Source organism: Saccopteryx leptura, chromosome 12 (genome assembly GCF_036850995.1).
Source record: "Saccopteryx leptura isolate mSacLep1 chromosome 12, mSacLep1_pri_phased_curated, whole genome shotgun sequence".
NCBI lineage: Eukaryota > Metazoa > Chordata > Mammalia > Chiroptera > Emballonuridae > Saccopteryx > Saccopteryx leptura.
The window spans coordinates 1,141,015-1,157,173 of NC_089514.1; the positions used below are offsets into that span (position 1 = coordinate 1,141,015).

The window sequence follows — 16,159 nt, forward strand, 5'->3', positions numbered from 1 at the left end:
GGGCTCAGTAAACGAATCCCTCAGGAAAGGATGGGGAAGAGAGATCCCGCTCTCAGCTGGGTTCCTGTTAGTCCTGTGGGGCTGTGGTCACAGACCAGGGACTTGGCCCGGGAGTGTCGGGCGGCATCAGGGGCCCAGGATACACGTTGCCTTCTCCACCCCACCCCCCACCGAGACAGATGTGACATGAGGGAGGGAGCAGGCCAGGCGCTGCTCCAATACTTAGGACACCGTGCCACGGGGAGCATGGGGCGGAGCGACTGTCAACGCCCGAGATGTGTCACGCGGCCGCCGACACGGGGCTCTGACGCCGCTGCCACGGCTCCGGGTGGTGCCCCCCCCAAGAGAGGGCCCTGGGGGGAGCACAGTGACTGTGGGTTTCCTGGGGCGACAATGTGATGGAGGACTCACCACCGGTACGAAGAGGCCCGAGAGAGGCCGGCAGGCCGTGGGGCAGGACCCCGCTGTGCGCTGGAGGCCAAGCAGACGGACGCCGTTCAGGGTCAGGAGGAAGGAGAGGGTCCCCTGGAGCCAGCGCGCCCTCTGCGGCAGAGCACAGCGGTCAGGGCGCCACGCGGGTCACAGCGGTCAGGGCGCCACGCGGGTCACAGCGGTCAGGGTCACAGCGGTCAGGGCGCCACCCAGGTCACAGAGGTCAGGGTGCCACGCGGGTCACAGCGGTCAGGGCGCCACGCGGGTCACAGAGGTCAGGGCGCCACGCGGGTCACAGTGGTCAGGGCGCCACGCGGGTCACAGCGGTCAGGGTCACAGAGGTCAGGGTGCCACGCGGGTCACAGCGGTCAGTGCGCCACCCGGGTCACAGAGGTCAGGGCGCCACACGGGTCACAGCGGTCAGGGTGCCACCTGGGTCACAGAGGTCAGGGCGCCACACGGGTCACAGCGGTCAGGGCGCCACACGGGTCACAGCGGTCAGGGCGCCACATGGGTCACAGTGGTCAGGGCGCCACGCGGGTCACAGCGGTCAGGGTCACAGCGGTCAGGGCGCCACATGGGTCACAGAGGTCAGGGTGCCACGCGGGTCACAGCGGTCAGTGCGCCACCCGGGTCACAGAGGTCAGGGCGCCACACGGGTCACAGAGGTCAGGGCGCCACACGGGTCACAGCGGTCAGGGCGCCACACGGGTCACAGCGGTCAGGGCGCCACACGGGTCACAGCGGTCAGGGTGCCACATGGGTCACAGCGGTCAGGGCGCCACACGGGTCACAGCGGTCAGGGTGCCACATGGGTCACAGCGGTCAGGGCGCCACACGGGTCACAGAGGTCAGGGTGCCACATGGGTCACAGCGGTCAGGGCGCCACACGGGTCACAGAGGTCAGGGCGCCACGTGGGTCACAGCGGTCAGGGTGCCACGTGGGTCACGGCGGTCAGGGCGCCACCCGGGTCACAGCGGTCGGGGTGCCACGCGGGTTACGGGGGGGGGGTGCAGGCGTGTTCACACCAAGGGCCGTGCGTGGGGGCATGTGGTGCTGCTGGGCCCTGGGTGTGTAGGAGCGCCACAGCCACAGCTGTCCCTCAATATGAGACGACTCCCTGGTCTGGAACCTTCCAGAACATGTCGGAGCTCTTCCTCCGGGCAGCGTCACAGAGCAGGCCCGCCCGTGTGGCCACAAAGCCCGACGTACCCGACTCCACGCCGCCAGGTGACTGAGGTCCACGAAGCCTCGCAGGTGTCCCTGGTGGAGCTGGTCGGCCGCCTCCTCAGCCAGAGAGAGCAGGTGTCCGGAGGCTGCGTACCAGGCCAGGCCCACGGCGGCCACGGGCAGCTGCCGGTGCAGAGAGAGGCATCAGACTGGCCTGTGGCCCGAGGCGCAGCGCAGATGACAGCAACCTCGGGCCACTAGGCACTAACACAGCGGGACGTCAAAAAGCCAGACTAGCTGGTGTGCCATCTTTACACAAGTGGTGGTGAGTTTGTGTGGGACACGACAGGGGCTACCTCCAGCCAGTTCCTGGGCTTTCGCCAGTAGCTGCAGACGCCCTTCTCAGCCAGGCCATGGAGCTGGACGCACAGCCGGGTCAGGAGGAGCACCAGGAAGCCCAGCTGAGGGGGAGAAACAACAGACGGTGGAAGTTCCCACAGGCCCTGGCCGGTTGGCTCAGTGGTCGAGTGTCAGCCTGGCGTGCGGGAGTCCTGGGTTCGATTCCCGGCCAGGGCACACAGGAGAAGCGCCCATCTGCTTCTCCACCCCTCCCCCTCTCCTTCCTCTCTGTCTCTCTCTCTTCCCCTCCCGCAGCCGAGGCTCCATTGGAGCAGAGATGGCCCGGGCGCTGAGGATGGTTCTGTGGCCTCTGCCTCAGGCGCTAGAGTGGCTCTGATTACTGCAGAGCGACGCCCCAGATGGGCACAGCATTGCCCCCTGGTGGGCATGCCGGGTGGATCCCGGTCCAGCACATGCGGGAGTCTGTCTCTCTGCCTCCCTGCTTCTTATTTCAGAAAAAAAAAGTTCCCATAAATTGTTGTGCGAAGCTTAAAACTCCTGCCCGGCTCCCAGGGGTGGACGTGATTAGAGTAGCCCCTGGCCCTGCAGAGCTTGAGGTCAACTTGGTCTCAGGCCCCAGGATAGTTTGTACCTCTTCGCCCACCAGCACTCAGAGACCCCACCCCAGGGCCGCAGGGACGCACGTGAGCTCGGGATGGGCTGCTGTCTGGAAGCCTCGTCCTGTGAGTCTTGCCCAGCACGCCGGGTCTCCTGACGGCCATGCCAGGCCCCCATCCTCCCCCGTGATGCTCAAGGAAGAGCTCTCATGTGTTTGGAAAATATACGAACTGTCATCAGTTTCCTTGGCCAAGTGAAACCTTGGAAAGCTCCTGTGCATGAGAATGTCTTCAAGTCCTGTTGACGGCTACCTCACCGTTGACGGTGGCCCCGCCCACCCTGCACTCCCCACGCGGACCTCACCGCTCGTCACCTCCTCTATTTATTTACTCGTCCACGAGAACAGGAGGGGGCGGTGCTCACACCAGAGGGACGGACCCGTCTGAGGTCACGGCAGCCTTGCAGAACCCTGGCGGACCCTCCAGTTAAAACTTTCAAGCTAAAAAAGCCTCTTTGGGGATCCTTCTCCCTCACGAAGTTTGTTTGCATGAATTTTACTCTTGGAAACTGCACAGGAGTGACTTCTCTTGATGACAGCTGAGCGCCTCACCTGCTGAGGGGACTGTTCTCCTGCCCGTCCCGCCCCCGAGCCAGCTCTGAGGTCCACCCCCGACGGGACCGTGTCACCAGCAGTCCCTGGAGTCTAAAGCCCCCACCCCAGCAAAGTGTGCCCCTCCTGGGACGACAGTGGGTCTCTCTCCACACCAGGAAAGTGAAACACAGGCAGAGTCAGCAACGTCTGTGAGAAGTGCAGGATGGCTTCCAGTGCCTTCCGTTGCTCAGAAACTGCACGGACACATTCCACCTGCCAACCCCAGTGCTGAAGGTCTGTGCCCCCCGGCTCACACGTGGGAGCCCTGCCCCCAGCCTGGCTGTCCGGAGACGGGGCTCTAAGGAAGTGGAAACGGTCTGGTGGGGTCTCGGAGACAGGCTGTGTCCTTCCGGGAAGGGGAAGCGACCACTCTGCCCCCCGCATGAGGACACAGCGAGACGGTGGAGCGTGCGGACCAGGAGCAGGGGGTCAGCAGCACCCTGGCCGGCACCCTGACCTTGGACTCCCAGCCTCCAGCACTGGGGGCCGTCGGTGTTTGCAGGCTGAGCCCCCCCCGTGGGTGACACCTGTCCTGGCAGCCCCAGCGGAGAGCTGGAGAGGATCTGGGTCTCAGTCCCAAGCCCCCGTGGTGACCTCTGCACCCTGAGTGCTCTGTGTGTGCACCAGCCACACGGACGTGCCGGGTCCCCACAGGGTCCTCCCTGTCCTGTGCACGGGGTCCTCCCCGTCCTGTGCCGCGGCCAGCGGGCTGCCAGGTCCCCACGGGGTCCTCCCCGTCCTGTGCCGCGGCCAGCGGGCTGCCCACTGTGTGCTGGGCACGGCGGGTGAGGGGGGCAGTGGCTGGCGAGCTCACCTGGGGAAGCAGCAGCTGGTACCTTGGGGCGGAGTCGCTGTGGAAGATGGTGAGGGACTCCACCTGAGCGGAGAGGGCGAGGCCGCCGGCCGGGAGCAGCTGCCCACTCAGGGCCACGCTGGAGAAGAGGCGGGTTGGCGGGTTGTACAGGACAAAGTGCACGGACACGGCCCGGGTGCTGCCGCGGGCCCAGCGGCGGGCGCGGAGGCTGGTCAGCGTTGTGCAGGCGGCCAACCTGCCAAGCACGGGAGTCAGAGGGCGGGGAGGCCGTGCGGGGAGGCCGTGCGGGGAGGCCGTGCAGGGAGGCGTCCGGTGGGCCGTGCTGACGTCTGACGTGCCCTCTGCGTTCACGGGACAGACAGGCGGCCTTCTGTGTCTTCCGGCTCCTAGTAAGACCCACCGCCCTCTCTCCTTGCCCAGACGGGACCCCAGGCCGAGGGGACCCCAGGCCGAGGGGACCCCAGAGACGGGCGGCCTTCCCCGTCCCAGGGTCCAGCTCCGGGCAGAGTGCCACGTCTGCTGCGGGACTCTGGACACTCGCCGTCTCTGCCACGGGCCCCGTCGGTGGGAAGGAGCCCCCTTTGCCGTCCGCACTACTACTGACGAGGAACACGTCCCCTGCTTGCCGCCACTCAGCGGACACTCTCACCGCACATACTGCCCACGGCGGTCAGCTGACCAGAGCTTCCTGCTGCAGCTCAGGCCTGGGGGTGCACGGGGGCCCGTGGGACCCACAGGACAGGCTAGGTAGGCCAGCTGACCACGGGCCGTGGCTGCGACCTGGCTACCGATTCTGCCGGAGCCTCCGTCCCCCACACGCCCTCACGGGGTGTCCACTGCCGCTCTGGGCTCACCCCGCTGAGCGCACGGCGAAGGTCCGTGAGGTTCCGTGCCTGTCGGCTCCCGGCAGATCCTAAAGGAGCCTGCTTGTCCTTCTAGTGCCCTTGGTGGACAGACGTCCTGCTCCTGCCCCGGCTGACCCCTGCTGTCCTTCTAGTGCCCTTGGGGGTCAGACGTCCTGCTCCTGCCCCAGGCTGACCCCTGCTGTCCTTCTAGTGCCCTTGGGGGTCAGACATCCTGCTCCTGCCCCAGGCTGACCCCTGCTGTCCTTCTAGTGCCCTTGGGGGTCAGACGTCCTGCTCCTGCCCCAGGCTGACCCCTGCTGTCCTTCTAGTGCCCTTGGGGGTCAGACGTCCTGCTCCTGCCCCAGGCTGACCCCTGCTGTCCTTCTAGTGCCCTTGGGGGTCAGACGTCCTGCTCCTGCCCAGGCTGACCCCTGCTGTCCTTCTAGTGCCCTTGGGGGTCGGACGTCCTGCTCCTGCCCAGGCTGACCCCTGCTGTCCTTCTAGTGCCCTTGGTGGACGGTGTCCTGCTCCTGCCCAGGCTGACCCCTGCTGTCCTTCTAGTGCCCTTGGTGGACGGTGTCCTGCTCCTGCCCAGGCTGACCCCTGCTGTCCTTCTAGTGCCCTTGGTGGACGGTGTCCTGCTCCTGCCCAGGCTGACCCCTGCTGTCCTTCTAGCGCCCTTGGGGGTCAGACGTCCTGCTCCTGCCCCAGGCTGACCCTGTGGCCGCACGAGCAGCTCCTGTCATTCCACAGCAGTAACGAGCCTGGGCTCCCCAGGGGGCATGGTGCCCCCACGTCCAGCCTGCCGTGCTAGAACAACGGGCAGGCAAGCATGGACACATGGACCCCCCCATCACACTGACCTGGTCCTGCCCAGGCTGAGCTCACAGTCCTCCCTGCAAGCCGTGGGGTCACTCGGGGCCACTACGTGGGTCTCTGTGTCTGTCACAGAGGGGGTGTCGGTGCCTCCAGCTTCGGGGTGACACAGCGAGTCTTCGGGAAGTGCTGAAAGAGGCCTGGGAGGCTGCCCCGCAGACCAGACCAGCGCAGGAGTTAGACCTACATCCTAACATCCGCCCTGCACCCTGGGGTGTCCGCGCCGGGCGCCTCCGTCACGGACGGGACAGGGGACGGGGACAGGGGACGTGCTGTCTTCACACCCCCTCCCGTTAGGACTAGATACGTGACGTCCCAGTTTTACACACTCACAGACGTGCTCTGGTTGGCACGGATGCCAGGACGGGCAGCATGCTCAGGGGGGCCTGCGCTGGGGGAGAGGGAGGGGGCCGAGGCCCCAGCTGCCCCGAGCCCGGCACCCGCCATCCAGACCACAGCCCAGCTCCCAGAGATGGTGCAAACAGCCGGCGGGTTCCTGCCCACTGGCCCCAAGCTGTTCCCACCCGACGTGCTTTTAGCAGTAAAGAGAGAGAGAGCTCCTGACCTCGCACGAACGGCCGGCAGGGACTTGCAGCTGTTTAATGACCGCCGGGCCGACCAGGTAGCACTTTCCTCCCAGCGCTCCGGGCTGCAGGGGGGAGACACCGGGCATGCTGTGGGCCTGCAGCGGCTCACCCCGCAGATGGGGGGCTCGGCCCGAACCCCCAATCAGAGAGCTAGAGGCCCGACCTTGCACTTCCCCTTAAACATTCTAGGGACTTGACCAACGTCCTAAGAGAGACGGCCACACCTCCCCTGGCTTCGTTCCAACCAGGACGGCCCCTCTGTCTCCCACAGTGTCCGAGTCAGGCCAGTTCCAACCAGGATGGCCCCTCTGTCTCCCCACAGTGTCCGAGTCAGGCCAGGCCCAACCAGGACGGCCCCTCTGTGTCCCCACAGTGTCCGAGTCAGGCCAGGCCCAACCAGGACGGCCCCTCTGTCCCCCCACAGTGTCCGAGTCAGGCCAGTGCCAACCAGGACGGCCCCTCTGTGTCCCCACAGTGTCTGAGTCGGGCCAGGCCCAACCAGGACGGCCTCTCTGTCTCCCCACAGTGTCCGAGTCAGGCCAGTTCCAACCGGGACGGCCCCTCTGTCTCCCACAGTGTCCGAGTCAGGCCAGGGCCAACCGGGACGGCCCCTCTGTCTCCCACAGTGTCCGAGTCAGGCCAGTTCCAACCGGGACGGCCCCTCTGTCTCCCACAGTGTCCGAGTCAGGCCAGGGCCAACCGGGACGGCCCCTCTGTCTCCCACAGTGTCAGAGTCAGGCCCCTCTGTCTCCCACAGTGTCCGAGTCAGGCCAGGGCCAACCAGGACGGCCCCTCTGTCTCCCCACAGTGTCCGAGTCAGGCCAGGGCCAACCAGGACGGCCCCTCTGTCTCCCACAGTGTCCGAGTCAGGCCAGGCAGCCCCCGGCCGCAGCCGCAGTGGACAAGAGCTGCTGGGTCTGAGGAACATGGGACAGTGTCGTCTTTGTTAAGGCAGAAAACAGGAGAGACGCGAGGACCAGGGTCAGTACACGAGGTGCATGGTCACTGCTAGGCCTCCTTCAGCACTCGGGACGAGCCGCCTCGCTCTGGGCCCTTCCCAAGCCCCCATCCCAGCTGTTTGCTCCTCTGTCCCGGGGTCCCTGTGTCCGTGTCACGGCACGCTGCATTTTGAAACAGCCTTCCACACGCATCTGTCCACGGCCCTGTGCACCGGCCGCATCCTGCGCCTAGCCCCGCTCGGCCCTGCGGGGACCTGGGGGAGTGTGTGCAGCCAGGGGCGAGGGTGGGGCAGAGGCATGTGGGCACAGAGGGCAGAATGCCCGGGGGGCCACGTGCACCCCCCCCCCCGTGGACGTGCCAGCCTCACCGCCCGCCCTGCCCTCACCCCAGAACCCAGCGACGCTGCAGGGCTCAGGACTCCTGACAACCCTGCCCCTTGCGAGCGGCTCCTCTGAGTGGACAGGACAGTCAGGAGCCGGGGGAACTCTGAGTGGACAGGACAGTCCGGAGCCGGGGGAACTCTGAGTGGACGGGACAGTCCGGAGCCGGGGGAACTCTGAGTGGACGGGACAGTCCGGAGCCGGGGGAACTCTGCGTGGACGGGACACTCAGGAGCCGGGGGAACTCTGCGTGGACGGGACACTCAGGAGCCGGGGGAACTCTGCGTGGACGGGACAGTCAGGAGCCGGGGGAACTCTGCGTGGACGGGACAGTCCGGAGCCGGGGGAACTCTGAGTGGACGGGACAGTCAGGAGCCGGGGGAACTCTGAGTGGACGGGACAGTCAGGAGCCGGGGGCACTCTGAGTGGACGGGACAGTCAGGAGCCGGGGGCACTCTGAGTGGACGGGACAGTCAGGAGCCGGGGGAACTCTGAGTGGACGGGACAGTCAGGAGCCGGGGGCACTCTGAGTGGACGGGACAGTCAGGAGCCGGGGGAACTCTGAGTGGACGGGACAGTCAGGAGCCGGGGGAACTCTGAGTGGACGGGACAGTCAGGAGCCGGGGGAACTCTGAGTGGACAGGACAGTCAGGAGCCGGGGGCAGCCCACCTGAGTGCCCGGCGGGCCGGCTGTGGGCACGCCGTCCGGGTACAGGCCATCCAGCAGGGTGGTCAGGCTCCAGTCCCACCAGGCGTCCGCGCCGCTCAGGCTGCCAGCGGGGTCCTCGGGGCTCCTACCCGAGAGCAGAGACAGAAAGGTCCTTGTCCTGGGCGGGAACCCCAGGCCGTCTGCCGGGCGAGGTCAAGGAGCTGCACCCACGTGGCCCCTCTGCAGCCGGGAGAGGACAGAGCGTGGGTCCACCCCGCTGACGGTCCCACTGCTCGGGGCCTTGTCAGCAAGTGACCTGCGGGCCCTCCTCTGGGCACTGGGGACACAGTCGAGTCCTCGCCCTGGTGGGGACGCACCACAAACAGGCGGAAACACGGTGACGAAACCGAGGAGAGAAAACTAATCAGGAGTGGGCGGGGGGGGGGCGTCTCGTTCAAGTGGCCACGGAGCCCCTCACCACGAGTGACGGGCAGCAGAGACGGAAGGGCGTGGAGCGTGACCCCAGGGACGTCTGAGGGAGGTTGTTCTGGGGGGACAGCGAGGCCAAGGACTGGACGGGCACAGGCCTGGGCGTGACGGAAGGGCGTGGAGGCTGCTGGGGCCAGTGCAGGGCCGGCACAGGGAACTGGGCCGCAGACAGACTCACGGCTTTGGACACACTACTGCCCACTGGCCGCAGCGGTCACCCTCCCCCACCTGAAAAACCAGAGCAGCAGCCCCCGCCCCCCGGACGGCCGAGAGGTCAGAGGTGGTGCACGGGCCAGGAGCACGCAGCACACAGCAGGGAGTCGACCAACGTCACGTGCTGTCTCCCCAGAGAATCCACTGCTGTGCTTGGTCAGGCCCGGCCTCGCCTGCCCGCACGGACGACACTGCACACAGACGTGACCCTGACGGAGGCCCGAGCGAGGCGGGTGCAGTCCTGCGAGTGTCCACACGCCCGGTCAGGGGTGAGAGTGGACGGACGGGTGGGTGGGCGGGTGCCACGCTCACGGCTCAGTCCCACGACCTGGCCTGGAAGCAGGTCCCCTGACAGACACTTCCCATTTATGGACCAAAATGCCCCGAGACCTCATCCTTGCAGAATAGACACAACCCTTCTCAGTCCTTCAGCCAAGCTGAGTCTGCATAGTGTGGGGGACACATCACCCCCGACACCTGCTCCCTGTCGGGCGACAGTCAAGCAGCCGAGTCTGGAAAGACCTGAGTGTGACAGTGACACGTGCCACACATCCCAGCTGCTTAGGGTTCCCACCCCGCCCTGCACACACCGGGAGTGTGGGGCAGACAGACAGCCAAGGACACCCCGCCCTGCACACACCGGGAGCATGGGGCAGACAGACAGCCCACGGACACCTCGCCCTGCACACACCGGGAGCATGGGGCAGACAGACAGCCCACAGACACCTCGCCCTGCGCACACTAGGAGCATGGGGCAGACAGACAGCCAAGGACACCCCGCCCTGTGCACACCGGGAGCATGGGGCAGACAGACAGCCAAGGACACCCCGCCCTGCACACACCGGGAGCATGGGGCAGACAGACAGCCCACGGACACCCCGCCCTGTGCACACCGGGAGCATGGGGCAGACAGACAGCCCATGGACACCCCGCCCTGCACACACCGGGAGCGTGGGGCAGACAGACAGCTCATGGACACCCCGCCCTGCGCACACCGGGAGCGTGGGGCAGACAGACAGCCCATGGACACCTCACCCTGCGCACACCGGGAGCATGGGGCAGACAGACAGCTCATGGACACCCCGCCCTGCGCACACCGGGAGCGTGGGGCAGACAGACAGCCCATGGACACCCCGCCCTGCACACACCGGGAGCGTGGGGCAGACAGACAGCCCATGGACACCCCGCCCTGCACACTGGGAGCGTGGGGCAGACAGACAGCTCATGGACACCCCGCCCTGCGCACACTGGGAGCATGGGGCAGACAGACAGCCCATGGACACCTCACCCTGCACACACCGGGAGCATGGGGCAGACAGACAGCCCATGGACGCCTCGCACTACAACAACCCGGCAATTGAACACGACAGAGGCTCAGCCACCCAGTGGCCACACTGCACTTCCTCCTGCGGGGCCTGTGGGCACACTGACCGCCTCATGCACTGCCGCTGTACGTGGTAGTTCACTTTACTTGGAACTTCATGAAGCATGCAAAAAGACCTCAAATAAAAGTTAAATGTGTAAGAATTCAATAATATACTTTATCTTAAAGCACAAGAAACTGAGCAGCCCAATGACCTCGCTGCACAGATGAGGGCACAAAGACCCGGGTCAGACGGTCTGTCCCGGCCGCCTGGTCACCAGCTGAGGGCTGGGGGTCCGGTGCCCGGCTACCGCCATCCACCCTCCCGGCTCTGGTGCCTCCACCAGGATGCTGGCAGGTGCTAAACCCTAAGCAGCTACGGACGGTCTGGCCTGAGGCTCCGGGGGACAGTGGGGGGTCTGCAGAGAGGTCTGCATCCGAGGGGGACCCAGGGGCAGCCCCCAGCCTCCCGCACAGCCTCCTGCCCAGCACGGGGCCAGTGCTCACGCCAGTGCCGACCGGCACACACGCATGAGGAACACATCAGGCCACGCTGACTTCCGGAATGGGGCATAAAAAGTAAACAAATACGGCCAGAACGTCCTTAGGCTGAGGGTCCCCATCCAGGGCGAACCACCCAGATGGTGGCTTTGCTGTGCACACAGCGCCACCTGCCGGCACAAACTGCCCGCTGGAGAGTGGACACGCGTGGAGTCACCGCTGTTCCCAGGGGCCCCCCCTGGCAGAAAGTGGCGCCCCATTTGCTGCTCGAGCCCTCGCCTGTGAGGGGCTGGGTCACTGAGTCAGGCAGATGCTGGACATCACATGCTGGACATCATGCACTGGACATCAGGACCTGCACCCTAGTGGGTCTTAAATCTACACCCACTCCTGTGATCTGGGTGAGTGTCAGTCACCCTGTCTCTTGTAGATGATAGAAACAAATGTGTTTAAGTAACAGAAAATGTTAAATAGGTGTGCCAACCACCTGTCTCCGCCAAAGACTTCAGCAAGAGCGATGTACATCAGAGTCCCTAGCCAGAGACGACCTCAGCACGGGAGAGCTGCAGGAACGTTCATAGGTCTCGTCTCGTCTGGAAACCGTGAGGGGGGCAGCACGTCGTCCCCGCCCCCGTCTGTCCGCAGTCAAGACCCGACGTGAATGCGCGTCACACACTTCGGAACCCGAGGCCAGGCTGTTTCAAAGAGCCACGGGTGACGTGTGGGGCAGGTGAGCAGGTGACACCCCAGCGGACCGCGGACCCGGACAGAGGTGCCCCAGGAAGGCGCTCCGAGTGCCGCGGAGCGGAGTCCGACAGGACACGGACCGGCTGTGGGCGGCGCACGGAGACGTCCCGCTCCGCCTCCGGCTCGGCCCCGCCCACCCGCCTTGGCCCCGCCTCCCGGCTCGGCTCCGCCTCCGGCTCGGCCCCGCCCACCCGCCTCGGCCCCGCCCACCCGCCTCGGCCCCGCCCACCCGCCTCGGGCGTCCACTGCTTTTCCGGGAGGAAACGCGAGAACACCTGACCACCCGCGGGGCGGAGCGAGTCTCCGAGCTGCTCGACCCCGGTCATTTACCATGAGTCCAGCAGCCTGTGACTGACATCGCTGTTTCACTGTTTACCAAAGTGGGAGGTGATGACCGCACCCAAAGTCTGGGGAGGAGCCTCCTGTGGACGTGGGGCCGCCTCTGCGTCTCTCCGCCGCCCCACGTGGGACGCAGGGAAGCCTTCCCTGGTGAAATGTCACGAGGTGGCGGACGAGGTGGTCTGGGCTGTCCCTTCCCTTCCCCTCGATTTGCTCAAAGTAACAGAACGCAGGGACCCCGGCCTGGAGCCCCGAGCCGAGGCCCCTCCCTGGAAGTCCACCAGGCGTGGACACAGGACTCTCAGGGCAGCGGCCCCGGGTCCAGAGCCTCGCCCTCACGTCCTACCTGGTGAACGCGTCCCGGATGGCGTGGTTGAGAGCGTGCTCGTCCTGACAGGGCCCCCCGTGGGCGACGAGCCAATGCAGCAGCAGCGTGAGGACGCACACGCACAGGTCTCTGCAAGGAAGAGGTCGAGACGAGCGTTTTCACAGGCCCGGTGTGCGGACGAGCCCAGCGTTTTCAGTGGACGCGGCTTTCACACCCCTGGGTGGGAACTTTCGTGTAAGGAGTGAGGTATGTGTTGAGGTTCGAGATTTGCACATCGACACCCGTTTTTGTCACCACGTTTGAAATGAGCTGCCTCTGTGATTGGGTCACAAAGCTGGCGGGCACACTGGTGTGCGTCCTGTCCGGGCTCTCTGCTGGCCCCTGGTCCGTGTCTGTCCATCTCCACTCCAGTCTCCTGCTTACAGGGCTTTCTGGCAAGTCCTGAGGTCGGAGAGTCAGCCCTCTGACTTGGTTTTTCTTTTCCAGAATGGCTCTGGCTAGTACAGTTCCTCCAATTTCCTCGTAAATTTTGGGATCAGTTTGTCAGAATCCATTAAAAAAAAGAAAAAAAAAAAAGATGCCTGCAGGGCTTGGCTGGGATTGCACCGATATCTAGAGATCACGTTGGCAAGAATGGACACCCCGACGACGCTGCCTTCCTGGCAGTGAACAGTCTCTCCGTCCCTCCGGAGCTTCGGCGAGTGTTCTGACACCCAGCAAACAGTCTGCAGGTTTTCCTCGATGTGACTCAAAGTGCTTCGGTGCTGCTGTGACTGTCACCACTGCTTCAGTTTCCAACGCCAGCCGCCGGCTTCTGTGGCCGGGACGGGACTCGGTTCACGCTGCGCTGACCCTGCGGCCTCCTCACTCACCTCCCCTCCTGGAGTCGTCCCCACTGACCACTTGGGATCTTCTGCGCAGACCAGTGTCACCTGCCAACAAGCCCCGTTCGCTCTTCCTCGCAGGTCGGTCAGCCTGTCCCTCGTCCTTGCCAGGACGTCCCGGGGAGGGTCAGCAGGCAGCTTGTCTCTGACCTCAGTAAGGACTCACCGTGGCCCGTCAGGTATGAGGTCAGGTGCAGAGCGTCACAGACGCCCTCTATGAATCCGGGGACATTCCGTTTCATCCCTCGATTACCGAGAGCTTGTTCCCCCACGAAGGAATGCAGAGTCCTGTCGAATACATTCCGACTCCCACACGAGTTCTTATCTGGTCCATGCACACGGTGAAGTGTGGTAACGCCCTTCCTCCGTGTCTTTAACCCACGGGCGGGGCTGTCTCTGTTGGGGTTCTGTGTGCTGCATTCTCTCACTGTCTCCCCCTTGGGGACCCTCTCTCACCAGGAGCTCAGGTTGGCACAGACCGGGATCACAGAGAGACTGGTGCCCTCGCCAGCAGCACACTTCAGCGGCACCACACGGGGAGAGATTCCAGGAGTCCTCAAACCCCTGACAAACTGCATCGGCAGGACGTGAGGGCGCCCAGATGACCCTGACACTCGGAGGAAGACTTAGCTGCTACGCGTGTGAGGCTCCTGACGCCGGTCAGCCCCTCCCGCACAGTGCGGTGGGGGCAGGTGTCACCCAGAGAAGCCTGTCAGAGGGCTGTGCTGGGCAGGCTGACCGTGCGTGCCGTTTCTTAACTTCTGTGTCTTACCCCCCCCCCCCCAAAGAAATCACACTGATTTTGCATTGAGCATCACAACATGCCTGTGTGTGTTTTAATAGTAAAAGATTTCTAAACACTGTCATCGGCTTGATCGATGTCCCGGCAGAGGTGTTGATCCCGTGGCTCCTGCACCCGCACACCCCTGTGGAGCAGGGGCCCAGGCGCCTCGGGCAGGTCCCGGCAGGTGTACAGGCACACGGAGCAGGCGTTGGGGCCAGCACGGCGTCCCGCCTGCACCCCCCCCCCCCCCCGTGCTGGCGGCTGCTCTGCCAGGACAGCTGGACAGGGTGGCCCCCCCCCCCCCCGTGCCGGCGGCTGCTCTGCCAGGACAGCTGGACAGGGTGGCCCCACCTCCCACCTCAGTGCCGCCTGGGCGTGCATCTGTCTCCTCATCCTCTCCCGGGTGGCCCTGAGCCGCGCCGAGGACGGCGGACGCGCCCAGCGCAGGCGGCGAGCTCGCTGTCGTGCGGCCAAGACCTGTGGGACGAGAGAGCCAGGCGCCTGAGGCTGGGAGCCGGGCGCGAGGCCACACCCGGGGCGGTGGCATGGCTGAGAGCATCTCCGGGTGCAGGTCCCCACACCCAGCCGCTGGGCGGCTGCTGGCTGGGAAGGGTGGACACTAGCCGTCAGCCATGACAGGGAAGTTCTTTCCGAGACCCTCACGTGTAGAAGGCTGTTTTCAAGTATTGTCTTAGCAAGAAACGACCTTTGTTTTCCATGGTCACAGCTGCTACTAGTCATCCCACCCGAGCGCACGGGCTGCGCAGGAAACAGGCGCTGAGCTGGCAACAAACCCGAGTGCTCCCTCGTGGGGGCCGCACACCTGCTCTGCCTTTTGTCACCCCCACAGCCAGAGGGAACTGGTGTGGAAGGTAGCAGGGGGAAGGGGGAGGGAGGGAGGGGAGGAGGGAGGGAGGGAGGGGAGAGAGAGGGGAGGAGGGAGGGGAGGGGAGGAGGGAGGGGAGGAGGGAGGGAGGGGAGGGAGGGGGAGTTTTCTGTGAGCTCATTAAAATGCAAATGGCCTCAAGTTCTCCAAAACCACAGTCAAGAACCGTAGTTTTCATTTGCTTCGGGATTTTAATAAGCTGGTTTTCCCTGTAGCCTGGTCCCTTTGGGACTGGGATGAAGGTGAGCGGGCAGATCCCAGGGGTTCACCGGTCACACGTGTGACAGGAACTGGAACTAAAAACGCCCCCACAGGTCGGAGCGTGACTCAGCCGTGACGCGCAGGCCGAGGCCCCAGCGCGGCTCTCGAGCGCGGAGACCCCCGCACACCCCACTCAGCCTCACTGTCTCCACTGCGCCCGGCCCGCCGGGGTCGCTGCAGCTGGGGGCGCTGGGCCTCTCCAGCTCTGCGTCCAGGCCCTCGGTGGCCTCTCGTAGAGACTCAGTGAAGAAGCTCTCATTGTCCCTCCTTTTCCAAGCGAAGCGCAGAGCCAGGAGGCCCACCTGGAGGAGACACAGGACATCACAGAGCCACCGCACCGCCTGCCCGCACAGCTGGCCCTGCCTCCCAGCCTGGACCCCACGGCCACCACCACACCGCCTGCCCGCACAGCTGGCCCTGCCTCCCAGCCTGGACCCCACGGCCACCACCACACCGACTGCCCGCACAGCTGGCCCTGCCTCCCAGCCTGGACCCCACGGCCACCACACCACCTGCCCGCACAGCTGGCCCTGCCTCCCAGCCTGGACCCCACGGCCACCACACCACCTGCCCGCACAGCTGGCCCTGCCTCCCAGCCTGGACCCCACAGCCACCACCACACCGCCTGCCCGCACAGCTGGCCCTGCCTCCCAGCCTGGACCCCACGGCCACCACCACACCGACTGCCCGCACAGCTGGCCCTGCCTCCCAGCCTGGACCCCACGGCCACCACCACACCGACTGCCCGCACAGCTGGCCCTGCCTCCCAGCCTGGACCCCACGGCCACCACACCACCTGCCCGCACAGCTGGCCCTGCCTCCCAGCCTGGACCCCACGGCCACCACACCACCTGCCCGCACAGCTGGCCCTGCCTCCCAGCCTGGACCCCACGGCCACCACACCACCTGCCCGCACAGCTGGCCCTGCCTCCCAGCCTGGACCCCACAGCCACCACCACACCGCCTGCCCGCACAGCTGGCCCTGCCTCCCAGCCTGGACCCCACGGCCACCACCACACCGACTGCCCGCACAGCTGGCCC

General features: G+C 65.5%; 1 protein-coding gene across 1 annotated transcript in view; it reads right to left on the minus strand.

Annotated features, from left to right (window-relative positions):
- The window catches only part of PKD1L1 (polycystin 1 like 1, transient receptor potential channel interacting), a 76,032-nt gene that overhangs the window by 12,208 nt on the left and 47,665 nt on the right, over positions 1 to 16,159 (minus strand). The window contains exons 39-48 of the mRNA XM_066354259.1: positions 15,262 to 15,420; positions 14,330 to 14,448; positions 12,322 to 12,432; positions 8,345 to 8,468; positions 6,313 to 6,396; positions 5,735 to 5,895; positions 4,027 to 4,261; positions 1,960 to 2,064; positions 1,646 to 1,786; positions 412 to 543 (exon numbers count right to left, since the gene is read on the minus strand). Of these exons, the coding sequence (XP_066210356.1) occupies positions 412 to 543; positions 1,646 to 1,786; positions 1,960 to 2,064; positions 4,027 to 4,261; positions 5,735 to 5,895; positions 6,313 to 6,396; positions 8,345 to 8,468; positions 12,322 to 12,432; positions 14,330 to 14,448; positions 15,262 to 15,420 (1,371 nt within the window). The remainder of the gene's footprint in view (positions 1 to 411; positions 544 to 1,645; positions 1,787 to 1,959; positions 2,065 to 4,026; positions 4,262 to 5,734; positions 5,896 to 6,312; positions 6,397 to 8,344; positions 8,469 to 12,321; positions 12,433 to 14,329; positions 14,449 to 15,261; positions 15,421 to 16,159) is intronic.